Raw genomic sequence first — 14,519 nt, 5'->3', positions numbered from 1 at the left:
CATTTATTTATTTACAGTTGAATTCAACTCTGTGAGCAGTTTATCGAATGTCACACTAAAACCTCTCCAACGAATGGAAAGTGTAAGTAACAACAAAAACCCCCGCTGCGTAGCCGCTCTGAACTTAAAAGTGTTGTTTTTCCACTTTACGGGTAAGCTGGCGATGTTAATTCCACATCCTGGGTTAAGACCAGGTTCACCCTTTCCCTCAGCGGCTCTGTGCCCGGTTCCCTGCGTTTCTTATTAGCGAATGTATCAACGATGTGAGGTTAGCCAGTTAGCAGCTGACGTGAGGCTCGCGTCGTTTTGGTGGGAGCAACCCGATGGGCTAAGCTGAGACAAGGAGCCCTCACTTGAGGGAGCCCGTCACTCATATTAGCGTCTCGTATGGCCGTTATTAAGAGACACGGTGTTATGTGGAGCTACCACGAGCCGCCGCCTGGACTTTGAGAGAGAGTTTGTGACCCGCCGCGCACCTTAGGGTGGTTTGGCGGCTTTGGAGTTTTTTTTGTTTATTTTTATTTTTTGCACCGTTTGAAAGTGGAGAATCGGAGCTTCCAAACAAGGTGTCACGTGTGCAAATCAAGCAAATATTTTCAAAGCTATGACTTGTTAATGACAGAGGTGTGGCAAACCGTGTTTCTGAGGCGATCGCCTCCAAAGTTTTACCCACACCAGCTTCATTCAGCCAGCTCCCACAATGCAAATGGGGTTGGCGGACAAACAAAGCCTCATGGCTACTTAAACATCCTGCTGAATGGGCCAATCACCAACAGCTCAACAACACAACTCATTTAGTTTTTAGAAAAGCTTTTATTCAACAGTAAGAATGTACATGTTTTATAAAAGTGAAATTATTTTGGCGTTTAAAAGTACTGACAACACAACAAAATGTGGAGTCTCAATAATATGAGTCTCAGAAAATCTAAGATCAGACCTCATCGTGTCGTCAACTTCTTCCGTTGTCACAACAGCGGGCGTATCGTCGGTCTCCTCCGGTGGTTCTTGAAAACATTCCATTTGATCGTCACATTAAGTTTGAAATGTGAAATGTGAAATGTGAATTGTTCTCCAAGTCCGGAGTAACATCAGATTCAGCGTCGCTATCTGACTATCATCGCGGTAAATGAAGTCCAGTACGCGCTAACACTGACTTGGATCTATCGCGCTGGTCAGATTAAGGTCCGAGATATGATGCAGAGCTTCCTCCACCCGCTTTGCGTAATCCATAACAATGCGGAGAAGAAAGTATTTGCAGACAAGTGAGTCCAAAACAGCCCCGTGCGGCGCTTTAACCGTCTGTTTACAGAAGTGATGTAGGCACGTGGCGCGAAGGGGTTTTCTTCTTCGCCGTTTCACAACAGTGGCTCCGTGTGTGTAAGAGCAGTGCAATTTAAATGTTGAATTCTGTCGAAACGGTTTCACATTGTGATTTCCCATCACGTGGAATATGGAGGAATGATCTTCACCTGGACGCTCGCTTTAAAGGAAACGATTGATCGGGCGCTGTTCTGCGTCCCGGTAAGTGAACTGCGTTTCCCCATGTCATCTAAAGGGAATATTTAACTCCACAGTTTAACATTTTTCTAATATTTATGAATCAAACTCCATTTTGAAAATACACAAAAAAAAACCCCAATAAAACACAAAGGAATCTGTAAAAATCGAATTTTCCTCCGAGAAAGGTTTTTTTAAAGGGGACATCTGACTGAAATGTATCTCAATCAATGTGTAACCACTATAACATTTTTCCTTCGGTGATGTGGTAAAGAACGACACCACGCCCGACTTTGGGCGATGACAAAGTTATGTTAAAATAGGATTAAGCTGTCCTTCCATTTGCTGAACTTGGACGTCCCCTAGCGGCCACAGAGGGGGCTGCCCCGAAGCCTGATCCCTATCGTTTAACTGCTCCCCTCCCTCTTTTCAAAATGTACTTTTATTAGTGTAGTGCATTATTATATATTTATTCGTTATATATATTTTACTCGAAAACTCTTTTTGTTGTTGTGAGGTAAGTTATATGTCATTTATATGCACATTGGTATAAACATTGCAGTTTATTATTAAGCCTTGCCGTCACACCGTTAGGGAAGTAGGGAACCCCTGCATGAGGCCATTTGGGGAGAGCCGCTGAGAGGCGGTACAGCAGTGCGGCGGAGTCACTGCCTGGGAGGAGGGCGCCGAGTCCTTCAACCACGCCCGGAGACGAGCCCCGTTGGCACCCAATGGAATGAGAGGCCGCATTATCAGCATGAGTCAGCACTTTGGAGACACACAAACACGCTGTCAGGCCCATGTGCCGTATGACGGTACATAAAAGATGTAAAAGATGTCCCATCAATTTCAGGAAAACCTGATTTACCCACAGCCTCATACAGTGGGACTTAAATGACGGACAAGACAACGTTTTTTTTGCCAGAGGTGGTTTAAAAGGCGGCTTTCTAAAATGGGCCTTTTAAACGGTGTCCTGTGGCCTGTGGCCCGGAATGCCGGCTTGGACGCCGGCCGAAAGAGGGATTTCCTCATTTTTCACACTCCAGTCAGTTTGGCAGATTAGCAAAGACTAGGTCGGCAAAACTACCATTTGACTTTGGTCTCTCCCGTTTGCTGACCCGAGTCCCATTCCAAAAGCAGGAATGCCGGACACCAAATCCACCTCCCCCATACGAACAGAGCGGCCACAACTTTGGCCGAGCGCAGCTATGTGACGGCCAATAAACACAGACAAAAAAAGAGGACATTTGAGAGGTTTTTTTTTATTTATTGACGTACAGTAGCAGTGACATTGAGCGTTACGGCGGCGCTGCGATCGCCGGCATTCCCTCCCTATTTAAGGTCTTTCACGCAGTGAGAATCGAAGATGGACCGCGGAAAAAACCTTCGGACGCCGAACCGCGTAGGTCCACGTAGAGCGAGAGAAAAAAAAAAAAAAAAAAAAAAAGAGACATTTAATGACACTTCACCGGCTCTCGAAATCACCCCCGGAGCGCCGGAGTCGCCGATGAATTTTTCAAAGGGGGGGGAAAAAAAAACAAAAAAAAAAAAAACCTGCCACATTTCCAGCTTTTAAAACTAGAGTTGCTCGTTACATATAACGGTCGACTTGAGTCAGCGTAAAACGGAACGCGTCCCAGAAACCTGCTGAATTCAAAATACGCTGGTTTTTTTTTGTTTTTGTTTTTGTTTTTGTCCCCCCCCACCCCGTCCAAGAGTCTCGCTGCGTGCTGCTCGCGTAACCGGTGTGAACTACTGCAGCGGGATGACATTCAAAGAAAAGCTGTTTGTTTTAATCCTCCTCCCGTCACTTCGGTGCCTATTCTCCTGCTAGTCTAGAACAACCTTATAAGCAAGCTCCCCTAAAGTGTGTCGAAAAGGCACTTTTAAAGCTGTTCTTTTTCCGCGCGCGCGTGTGTAAGTGCATGTGCGTGTGCGTGTGTGTGTGTGTGTGTGTGTGTGTGCGTGCGTGTGTGTGCGCGCGCGCGTGTGTGTGTGCGCGTGCGCGTGTGTTTTATTGTGATTTCACTAACGCAAGATTAACCCCCGCCCCCCACCCCCCCCGCCTGTTTTCTATTCATTTTCATCTTTCATGCTTAGAATTAATTCTTTTCCGACCTCCGACCCCCCACCCCCCGGCTCCACCCCCACCACTGATCGGTGAGGCTCCTCCTCCGCCCTTACTCCAGGTCGTCGTGCTGCTGGGTGGACTCGTTGATCACCTGGTGGGGGGGAGAAGAGGAAGGTGAAAAGGGGCGACGGAGGTTTCCTTTCAGATATGGGTGAAGCTGCCGACGGAGATCGAGGAGGGGTGGGGGGTTGGGGGGGTCGCCCTGCGCCGTACGCACCTGTCCGTCGCGGGTCTCTATGGTCTTGATCAGGACTTTCTTGGACAGGCTGTCCACCATCGGCCTGGTCTCCAACATGGATTCTGTAAGAAGCGCTTTGGATGAGGGATGAACGCGGAACACAAAAAAAAAAAAAGAAAGTCCTGCAAAGCCCTGCGCTGTGAACACGGCGGAAGGAGTCGAGGCTGCTTTAGAGGAGAGACCTCCGGGGACGACAGGGGCCCATTTTGGAGTCAACTTGCTTCACTCTCTAGAAGCCCCGGCTCCAGACGGAGGCTCATCTATAATGAACGACTGACGCAGCGGCCCAACCCCCATCTCAGCCTTGGGATTTTTATCCCACCCTGGCTGTTTAGATAGATGGATGGACAGATGGACAGATAGATCGATAGATAAATAGATGGACAGATGGACAGATGGACAGATGGATAGATGGACAGATGGATAGATGGACAGATGGATAGATAGATCGATAGATAAATAGATGGACAGATAGATAGATGGATAGATAGATTAATAGATGGATAGATGGATAGATGGACAGATGGACAGATAGATGGATAGATGGATAGATAGATCAATAGATAAATAGATGGATGGATGGACAGATAGATAGATAGATGAATAGATGGACAGATGGACAGATAGATAGATGAATAGATGGACAGATGGACAGATGGATAGATAGATAGATAGATAGATAGATAGATAAATAGATAGATAGATAGATAGATAGATAGATAGATAGATAGATAGATAGATAGATAGATAGATAGATAGATAGATAGATAGATAGACAAAATTGACAAAAAGAAATTCAGTAAAATGTACCAAAACAAAAAAATATACGATGAACGAGGGACAACTGGAAATAAAAATGAAGGACAAAAACAAAGGGAACAATAAAAGAGAGAGCAGAGCAATAAAAAAAAATGTTCCAAAAATGAACAATGGATAACAAAAAAAAAAATACGGCAGATATACAATAGACTCGATGTTGACCGGTAGATAAAACCCCGGAAATGTAAAAAATTTGGCGAAAACACAAATGAAATAAACCCGACAACAACGCCGTCAATTTTCGAAAAATGAGAGGAAGGGGAACTGTGCCATCGGACGCTTCCCAAACCACCAGGAAAAACCGTGACGTCGACGGAGGGCAGGTAAAGGAATCGTCGACGCGGCGCGGCATTTTGATTCATGGGAGGGGTCTAGACTTGTTCCTCACCTCTCAGGTTGAAAGAAGAGAAGTTGGGCATCGGAGTAGTGATCCTGAGAGAGAGACAGAGAGAGAGAGACAGAGAGAGAGAGACAGAGAGAGAGAGAGAGAGAGAGAGAGACACATCGTTTACTGGATTCTGTGCACGTGAAAGCTGAGAACCTGAAGCTATAAGCACTCTTTGCACGGGGTTAGTTTCGCCCGACCAGACTTCACCTGATTTTAAGTGAAGTCTGGTCTTAAAAACCTTGCTGTTCACTACAGTCTTTGACTGACTTCGTGCGTGTGTGTGTGTGAGCGTGTGTGTGTGTGTGTGTGTGCGTGCGCTGTTGTTGCTGTTGCTACTGCGGTTGTAGTTGCCGTTGTTGCTGTTTTTGTTGTTTTGTTGTTGTGGCTGCTGCTTTTGTTGTGGCTGCTGTCTCAGGGGCATTCATTTTGAAATGACCAGCTGACAACTATGTTCTTTTAACATTTATTTTATTTTCTATTTATTTATCTATCTATCTATCTATCTATCTACCTACCTATCTATCTATCTATCTATCTATCTATCTATCTATCTATCTATCTATCTATCTATCTATCTATCTATCTATCTATCTATCTATTTATTTATTTATCTGTTTATTTATTCATTTATTTTTAAAAAATTTTATTCATTCATTCATTTATTTTATTCTTTTACTGAATGTCTTTGTTAAGCGCATTGTGTTGCCCTGGTCTGAAATGCGCTTCATAAATAAAGTGTGACTTGACTTGACTTGACGTTGTTGATGGAATTGGCTGTATGGGTTTGGAACCGCCAGCTTTCCAGAAAATGTGTCTTCGACTATTTCTACTCAGAGAAGAAATGGCTACTTTTCGGGATTCCTTTATGAGAGTTTTTGAGAATTTTTCCTCGTAAGAATTTTGATTCTGGAGCTTTCCTTATTTTAAGAATGCAATATTTTGTGCATTGGTCTGAATTCGACTTAGAAGATCACATTTGTTTTAATGTTTTATGAAATATCAAATGACAATGTTCCGGGATCATTTCGCTTGATTCGGGCTTTTTCGTTTGTCTTAATAGAGTTGTTGTTTTTTTTTTCTCATAAACCCGCTTCACACCAAGTCCGACAACGAAGTCAACAACGAAGTCCATTAATTCCTCTGGCCAGTTGGATTTCACACGCTGCGCTGCGGAACTTCCACGTGCGTTCGCGGTGGCATCAGTCAAGTTTTTTATCGGAACTCGACTTAAAACTAAGTTAAATAAGTCGCGTACATAAAATAATGACGTTGTTTACGCTGACCTTGGATGTCACCATATCAATACATCTCTTTTATATGATTGCATTGTGTGTATTGTGCTTGTCCTGTATGAAGAGCGTTTTAAACTTCCATTCACGCAATTTCCTCCCGACGTGTTTTTGTGACGCGGAAACCCAGACGCAGTTCAGCCTGGTGGCCACTAGGGGGAGGCGCCGCCCCGTCGGGCTGGTGGTTTGGACTCGGCGTGAAACCAGGCTGAGCTGACGTACCTGCTCTCCTCTCCCTCCAGCAGCTTGCGGTAGGTGGCGATCTCGATGTCCAGCGCCATCTTGACGTTGAGGAGGTCCTGGTACTCCCTCAGGTGGCGGGCCATCTCGTCCTTCATGTTGTGGATGTCCTCCTCCAGCCTGCCGATGGTGTCCTGGTAGCCCGCCGCCTCCGCCGCGAAATTATCCTCCAGCTCGTGCATCTGCCGCTCCATGGATTCATTCTGAGGATGAACAGCGTTGCCGTTATGAAGGAGGGGGGTTAGGTGGGAATTTTTCTTTTTTTTTCTTTTGAAATGGGAAGATTTCGACAAAAGCCATGATGAGAATGCTTTTAATACGAGACATCGGCGTCGAGCTTGCGAACTGTATGATGATTTTCTTTTACTCTCACACCGAAAACGAAACACGTGCATTTTCCCCGCTGTGCTCCCGTGAGTGAGGAAGAAAATATCTAAAGTGAAAGATTAGGATCAGTTTGTTTCCTATTACCGTCTGCTGTAGCCATTTTGTCTGGCGGCCTCGTAAAATGAGGAAGCTATTTTCGGAGACCTGGAGCGCTGCTGCTGCTGCTGCTGCATTAAAAATGTATTGCATCCGACTCAGCATTAAAATCACCAGTGGCCGCACCAGCACTCAGGTGGGAATTTTCGTGCAAGGTTATGGGCGGGTGGGGTGAGGTGGTGGATGGTGCGGCAGTTATGTCACGTTTCAGCTGGGGTGATTCTAGTGGAATCGCAATTCTAGAATCATCTTTACCATCATTGGACTTTATTTTGTATCCACATTTGTATCGACAAATCAATTTATTTACAATCAAATCATTTCTTATCATTTATTATTATTATCTAACTATTATTATTATTCTCACTGGTCAGATGAGGCCAGGGCAAATCTTGGGGTGGCCCACCAAAAAGGGCTGTACGTCATCACCTGAATATAAGGGTAGGGAATTGTATAAGAATACGACGGCGAGGAGGCTCAAACGTTACTTAGTCTTTTTAATGCCAAGTTGCAGAGCTCCGTGCAAAAATTGGAAAATAAAATAAAAGGCTTCTGCGCCGGCTTACCGTTCCCCGCAGAGAGTCCACCTCGCAGGTGAGGGACTGCACCTGGCGCCTGTACTCGTTGGCCTCCTGCTTGGAGTGGCGGATGGCGTCGCCGTTGCGCTGCTGCTGCTCCGACAGGTCGGTCAGCTGATCGAGAGAGGGGGAGGAAAGGCGGAGTCGGGGGGGCCGGGGTCAGAATATCAACGTTAGGATTTGTCGCCGTTTGTTGTGTGGGTGTCGTTTTTTTGTCCGAATGGGCTGGATTCTCATGGTGGAGAGAGCGAGGTTTTTACAAATACATGACAATACACGCTTTGATTTTTGAAACAATATTTGACCATTGGGAACCAGACACCTCGAATCGCCCGAGGCCACCTGGGAGGGTCGTAGCCCCAGGTGGGCGATCCCCGGCGTAGATGAATATAAAAACCAAGTGCAAGGCTCCAGATTATTTCTACAGGAGCGCATTTATACATGCGATCAGAAAATCCCAAATATATATATATATATATATATATATAATTTTTTTTTTTCTCAACACTATTTCCATTGTTGAAACATACCGGACCGACAGTAGTAAGGTCTTTAAATTCACTTGTCCAATGTGCTTTCGGTCTCAACATACTCCGGTTTCAGTTTCAAACCACCTCATTCACTTCATTTATTTTAGAGACAATCCTCAGACCATGAACGACGTTTCGTTTTTCTTTCCACTACGGACCAATAGGCCTGTAAATTAGCCATTAAGTGCTCTGCCACAGCTCATCGACCCCAGTAACGATGTGTGCGCACTGGCACAAGCATGTGTGTGTGTGTGTGTGCGTGTGTGTGTGTGCGTGTATGTGTGTGTCTGCATGTGTGTGTGTGTGTGTGTGTGTGCACGCGCGCGCGCCGGTGCACATGTATGGAAGTTATCCTATCAATCCAATCAGCTGCCCGCGCCCCCATCTGCGCTAAGAACAGGCTTAATCCTCAGCAGAGACCGGAGAATGAACCATCTGGAAACCTCTTTCATCCCCGTGCACACGGGATCCCTCGCGGCGCATACGGCACAAAACATCTGACCTGTCTAGGAAAGCCGGGATGGGGGTATTGATTTTTTTTTCTTTTCTTTTTTTTTTTTCGTCGTCTGCTTTGGTCGGGGATAGAAATCATCCGGAATCGGGTTCCCCTCAAAGGCGCGACGAGCAGCGCCCACCTTGGACTTGTACCAGTCCTCGGACTCGGCCAGGTTCTTGGTGGCCAGGGTCTCGTACTGCTGCCGGACCTCGCGCAGCGCCGCCGTCAGGTCGGGCTTGGCCACGTCCATCTCGATCTGGACGTGCTGCTCCTGGATCTGCGCCTGCAGCTCGGCCACCTCCTGCGGGGCGGGGCGGGAGGGAAAGCGACGTCATTTAACGCACACACACACACACTCACACACACACACAAAAAGTAGACACTGCGATATCGTATCTTAAAGTTGGAGCTTTGGTCGAGGTAACCTTGTTAAAAGAACTCGCGGTGTATGCTAGTGGTCGCATCTCCACGACGGCAGCGCTCGCGGCCCGCTTCACACCCAATACCATAATTGACGAGAACCAACCGTTCATTCCTGTGGAGAGCGCGCCGCGGTGCGGAATTTCTTTCCGCGTCCGGGGTGCGTTCAGAAACGTTGCGACCCCTGCGACAAGTGGCGGTCTGCCCCCTGGCGGCCGTTTCCCCCCGAACCGCACGTCTCTCCCTCGGTTTCCGGTGCATCGGTCCATCTCCGCCGCGCCACCTGGCCGGACCTGATCCTCTCCCTTATAATCTCCTGCGTTCGCTCGGCGCCAATAATCTCCGCGCCGATGACTCTTAAAACGGATTAAAGCCCGGGTGCTTAGTAAGACCCCGGCTTGTGAATGACCTTAAAAAAAGAGAATTAGGCTTAATTGCCGCTTTCTTTTTTCTGGTTTCTGACTCTCGAGCGCACCAAACTTTACACTTCCCTCGTCATGTTTTTTCTCGCGTGCTCTTGGCGTTCCACGCGCCACCGTCACATATCTCAAATAGGAATCAAGAAGCTTTCAATGCAAGTGCGATAGCTGCCTCGGCTGCGACGGACTTGTTTAGTTAGTTGTTATCAGCGGAGCGACGAATGAACTCAAAAAAGAGGTGGTGTGCCGCGTACGGTTACCTCCTCGTGGAGCTTCCTGAGGAAGATGATCTCCTCCTGCAGAGAGTCCACCTTCCTCTCCAGATCCAGACGGGCCAGGGAGGCGTTGTCCACATCCTAACCGTCCACGCAGAGAGAGAGCAAGGCGGGGACGTGCACGCACACACACACACACACACAGACACATACGTTCTCATTTACTCAGTTTGACTTGACTTGTGGAGTGACGAGGATCATTCAAAATGTTTACCATGGTCTGGCCCTGTAACCAAAGTCACGCAAAGTAGCAATGACCTCCAATACCCAATTGCGGGAGTTCGTCGATCCGAATAATGCCGGGATCGCTTTTTTCGAATTTGCGCCGGGGGAAACGTGACGGTGTATTCGAAATTGTCATTCAAAAGCGTCAGACGGACGTTGTCGTGTTCAGTTGCCCCGGGCGACGCCTCAAACAAGACCGAGTGCTGACCCAATCAAACCGCGAAAGCTCTAATCCGTCGAGCCGCCGAGGGTTCCTCTCTCTCTTGGGGGTGGGAGGACTCGTATATCCACTGGTTTTCTGTCGGAGAGGAACATTGTCTCCCTCCAAATTAGGTTTCGCATTGAGGAATGGATGAGGGTGCGTGGTATTTCACCGACAATACCCCGCTTCACACTCCCTGACTTCCTTGGTTTTAAAACCCTCCGTTATACAAACGTGGCACTGAAAATGCACAGGTGGCGCTCCATCACGGGAACTCAATCAAATTTGGAGCCACTCCTTCCTTTATTATAAAGCGGAAATATGGCACTTTGGCAAGGCAGAGGTGGGGAAAATCCGGGTTCAGAAAGTAAAGAAATCCACTCCGGGATTTCCAGTCCACCTTGTGGATTCGCTCGACGAGTGAAACCGGGATTTTTCTTTTCTGAACCTGGAGTTTTCCACCTCTGTACTTTTGGGGTTAAGGTCTCCTGTCGCGCATTGCGTCCTTAAATATGTAAAGAAGTAGTTGTGTTTTTACGTAAGTTGAAGTGACAACCTTTGAGCGAGGAAAGAAAAACAAGATACTACCGAAACGAAATAATGCATTTGAAATGTCCCACGTCTGTAAGTCGGCAATGTCTGTCTGATGTGTGCCTGAAATGTTCCGGCTCCCGCGGGCCGCCGCCGACTTGAGCCACGCATCGCTAATTGGCATTGATAGAGAGAGAGCGACGCCTGAGGTCAGTTAGGAGGCTGTTTGTGAGCAGCCTGCCCCAGACACGGCCCAGGCTGGACCGGCGGGCCCCGCCCTCCATCTCACCACTTGTCAGTACGCCGGTGTGGTGCCAGTGCACGCACATTTTTGCACATTCAAGCCTGAGCGCGCACACAAACACACGAGTGTTTGTGACTTTGGCTCTCTCAAACACGAATGGGCATGCGCGCACACACACACACACACACACACACACACACATAAACACACACACCTGCCAGCTCAGTCCACTTGAACAACAGCTTGCTTTGTCATTTCCCCATAAATCCCCTCTTTCCTCATCAGGTCAGAAACAATGGCTTTGGGGGCGACTCGGCTTTCCTGTCACAGCGTTCGGAAGGACAAAGGCGTCCATTGAGCTGAGTTTTAACACTGCTGGCATATTGCGCGACGGCCGGCGGGCATGAGGACCAAATTGAAAGATTTGTGTTGTAATGTCAAACATCTAAATCAAGTTAAAGTGTCCCCGGCACAAAGTCGACAAAGAGGACGCTGGGAGCTGTCGGCTGACTCAGTTTTAAAAGACATAATAAAAGTCCCATCTAAAGGGCGTCCAACTGAGGTTATTAAGCATAATTGTGATAAAATAATCTACACCAGAAAGGTATGACCGTGTCATGATTTCATGACAATACCACTGAAAGACATATAATAGCATCGATTTATCGGCCAGCCCTAGAATTTACCCAACAACAGAAATTCCTAAATCCCTGCCATTGCCGATATATAATTTTAAATAAAAAAATGTAAATAAATAAAAAGTTAAATAAATAAATGTATATATATATTTTTTTTAATAATATTTACATTTATATCCATTATAAATGTATATTATCATGCTATATTCATGTAATATACATTCCTGTCCATATATATATATATATTTTTTTTTTTTTTATATATATATGCACAAAATGAAGATGGTGGAGGAAATCAATGCTGCCACCACTGTGGATCATCCGTCACTTCACACCCTCATTCTTTGTTAATCCCCACCCTTGAGGCAAAACCACGCCTTTGCAAACCAGGCCCCTCTTTTTCTATGCTCAACGGATCCGGAATAAAATTGTCTTGCTCTCCGTAAATAGTGGGTTATACCTACCACTAAGAAACAAAGCCTATACTATTCCATTGACTATATAGTATGCAGTTAGAACATCCCTATTATGGAAGAGAGGAGGACACAATTTGGGCTTTGGACACACTTCAGGATAAATCTCTTGAACGACCCTTTCTTAATTAAAACATATTTTTCTTGCTATACTTATTAACTTACTAATGGTACGTCTAAATTAAATGGTGTTGTTGCGGTAATAGTGCAGCTAATTAACCGTTATGTAAGGCAATCTGACAGACTCATCGCTCACAGTCCGCAGCAAGTTCTATTTTTAGGCCAATAATTCTATTTAAGATCTCAGAGTCTAATTGCTTTGTCACCAGTCAGACATATATCATCATTTGCATTTAAAAAAATAATTAAATAATGAAAGTGCCTGGTCTGTTTATTTATCATTTCGATTTTTTGATTTGATTTTTTTGATTTGATTTTTTTCCAGATCATTAAAGACTAAAATAAGAAAATAATAATAATAATAATAATAATAAGATGGGGTAAATGCTTATGTTTTTCACACAGCCCTACCTGTCTGAAGGTTTGGAGGTTGTGCTCAGCCTCCTCCTTCTGCAGCATCTCCTCCTGGAGCCTGGAAACACAAGAGGAACAAAACATTGTGGCTCCAGGGATGGTCCACAGCCGCCACACCCTCTCCTTGTTGAGGAATGCCCTCCTCATTTAATCCTGTACGTATGAGTAAAGTAAACTCGACCAAATGTTTTTTTTATTTTATTTTCTTATAAAATTATTGGGGGGGTCGGATGATTTGGAAATGGAAACAAATACGGGGGGAAAAAAGCCACGAGAATGATCTCATTCCTTATCTCTCCTCCACTCATTTGGGGACAATACAAGTCTATCCAAATGAGCCCAATGCAAAATGTATCGATCATAGTAAGCGCCAAATAGGAGCCAAGGGTGAGGTAAAGCGAGGGATGCAGCTATTTAACCGAGAATAATGGAGGGCAGATATAAATAGAGATCTTAAAAGTTGGCCAGGTTTAAAGTGGTAATCCCCAGGAGCGTCTGCGCCGGGTGGATTACGCTGCAAGTCCTAAAATTTCAATTGAAACCGCAGGATTTCTTTTCAACATCCAGGTCTGACCCCAAGACTGTCAAATCGAGTTCTTAAAAGAATGCGTTCTCCTGATCGACTGATTCAGGATATTTTCCATCCGTGGACCTTCGACTATTAGTTATGCTCATTTATAAAATTCACCATGGCCGACTCTGACTTTTTGCCCTTGCCCAATCTTCGCAAGGCAGGACCCCGCCACCAACAATGGAAAGAGCATTAGAGGAGCACACGCATTAAGCTAAAAAATAGAAACAATAAATACTAAAAACATTGAATGGCAGTTTCTCATAAAGTGCCCGATAAATAAACTATCAAGTGTGAGGGTTTTTTTTTTTTTAGAACATTCTTAAGGATTACCACTTTAAGACGCTGACAGAAAGCATTGCACGGACGGAGAGTAGGTCCTATGGAGCTCCAGAACATAACGATTAGAAGGCTGTTGTGTGGCGTACTTTTGCCTCAGACGCTCGACGTCGTCCCCCATGTTGTCCCGGTCCACCTCCACCCTGGACTTCTCGTTGGTCAGCTGGTCAACCTGCCGGCGGAGCTCCCGCAGCTCGTCCTCGTACAGGTCCCCGACGCGGGACTTGCCCTGGCCGCGCAGCTGCTCCAGCTCGGCGGTCAGCGCCTTGTTCTGCTGCTCCAGGTAGCGCACCTTGTCGATGTAGCTGGCGAAGCGGTCGTTCAGGTGCTGCATCTGGGCCTTCTCGTTGGTGCGGCTGGCCTTGAACTCCGTGTTGATGGCTTCGGACAGCGCGAAGTCCACGGTGTCCGAGGAGAGGCGCGGCATCGCGGCGGCGCCGCCGCTGCGGAGGCGCACCGTCTTGGAGGCGTACAGCGCGCTCTGCGGAGCCGAGACGTAGGACGTCCGGGTGGAGCGCACCGGGCTGGAGTACTGGCGGCTGGAGAAGGTGGACCGAGCCGCCGCGGGACGCTCCCCGCCGAACATCCTGGAGTAGGAGGAGGAGGCTGTGGACCTGCTGCTGCTGGATCGACCGCTCATCATCGTGGTGATATATAGATCCTCCGGTGCCTCAGAAAAAAAATGTGTCGTTTTTTGTTGTTTGTTTTTTTACCGCAGGGCAAAAAGTAATCGCACTTTTTTTTTTTCCCTTTTCCTTTTTCTCTCCACACTTTTTTCTTTCCTTTCGGCTTCGGGCTCGGAGAGGTACCGACAGACCGTGGGTGGACCAGCAGGAGCTCAGCCGTGCGCCCAACCTGGCTCTTATAGTCCACTCCCTATGCAAATGACATAACGGGCGGAGTGACGCGGCTGCGAGCCTGTCAGAGCGCCCCGCTCCCACGTCGAGAACACAACCCCG

General features: G+C 46.7%; 1 protein-coding gene across 1 annotated transcript; it reads right to left on the bottom strand.

The window, feature by feature from the left end:
* Positions 1 to 3,632: 3,632 nt before the first annotated feature.
* vim (vimentin) lies at positions 3,633 to 14,383 on the bottom strand. The gene is made up of 9 exons (XM_080019949.1): positions 13,650 to 14,383; positions 12,648 to 12,708; positions 9,789 to 9,884; positions 8,829 to 8,990; positions 7,652 to 7,777; positions 6,585 to 6,805; positions 5,074 to 5,117; positions 3,846 to 3,928; positions 3,633 to 3,719 (listed from the first exon to the last, which is right to left on the bottom strand). The coding sequence occupies exons 1-9, from the start codon at positions 14,201 to 14,203 to the stop codon at positions 3,678 to 3,680; spliced, it is 1,389 nt and encodes a 462-aa protein (XP_079876075.1). The 5' UTR covers positions 14,204 to 14,383; the 3' UTR covers positions 3,633 to 3,677.
* Positions 14,384 to 14,519: the final 136 nt, after the last annotated feature.

Source organism: Zeus faber (assembly GCF_960531495.2).
Source record: "Zeus faber genome assembly, chromosome: 19".
Classification (NCBI taxonomy): Eukaryota; Metazoa; Chordata; class Actinopteri; order Zeiformes; family Zeidae; genus Zeus; species Zeus faber.
Note: the sequence above shows the minus strand (reverse complement) of the source record. Positions and strands in the feature narration are given on the sequence as shown.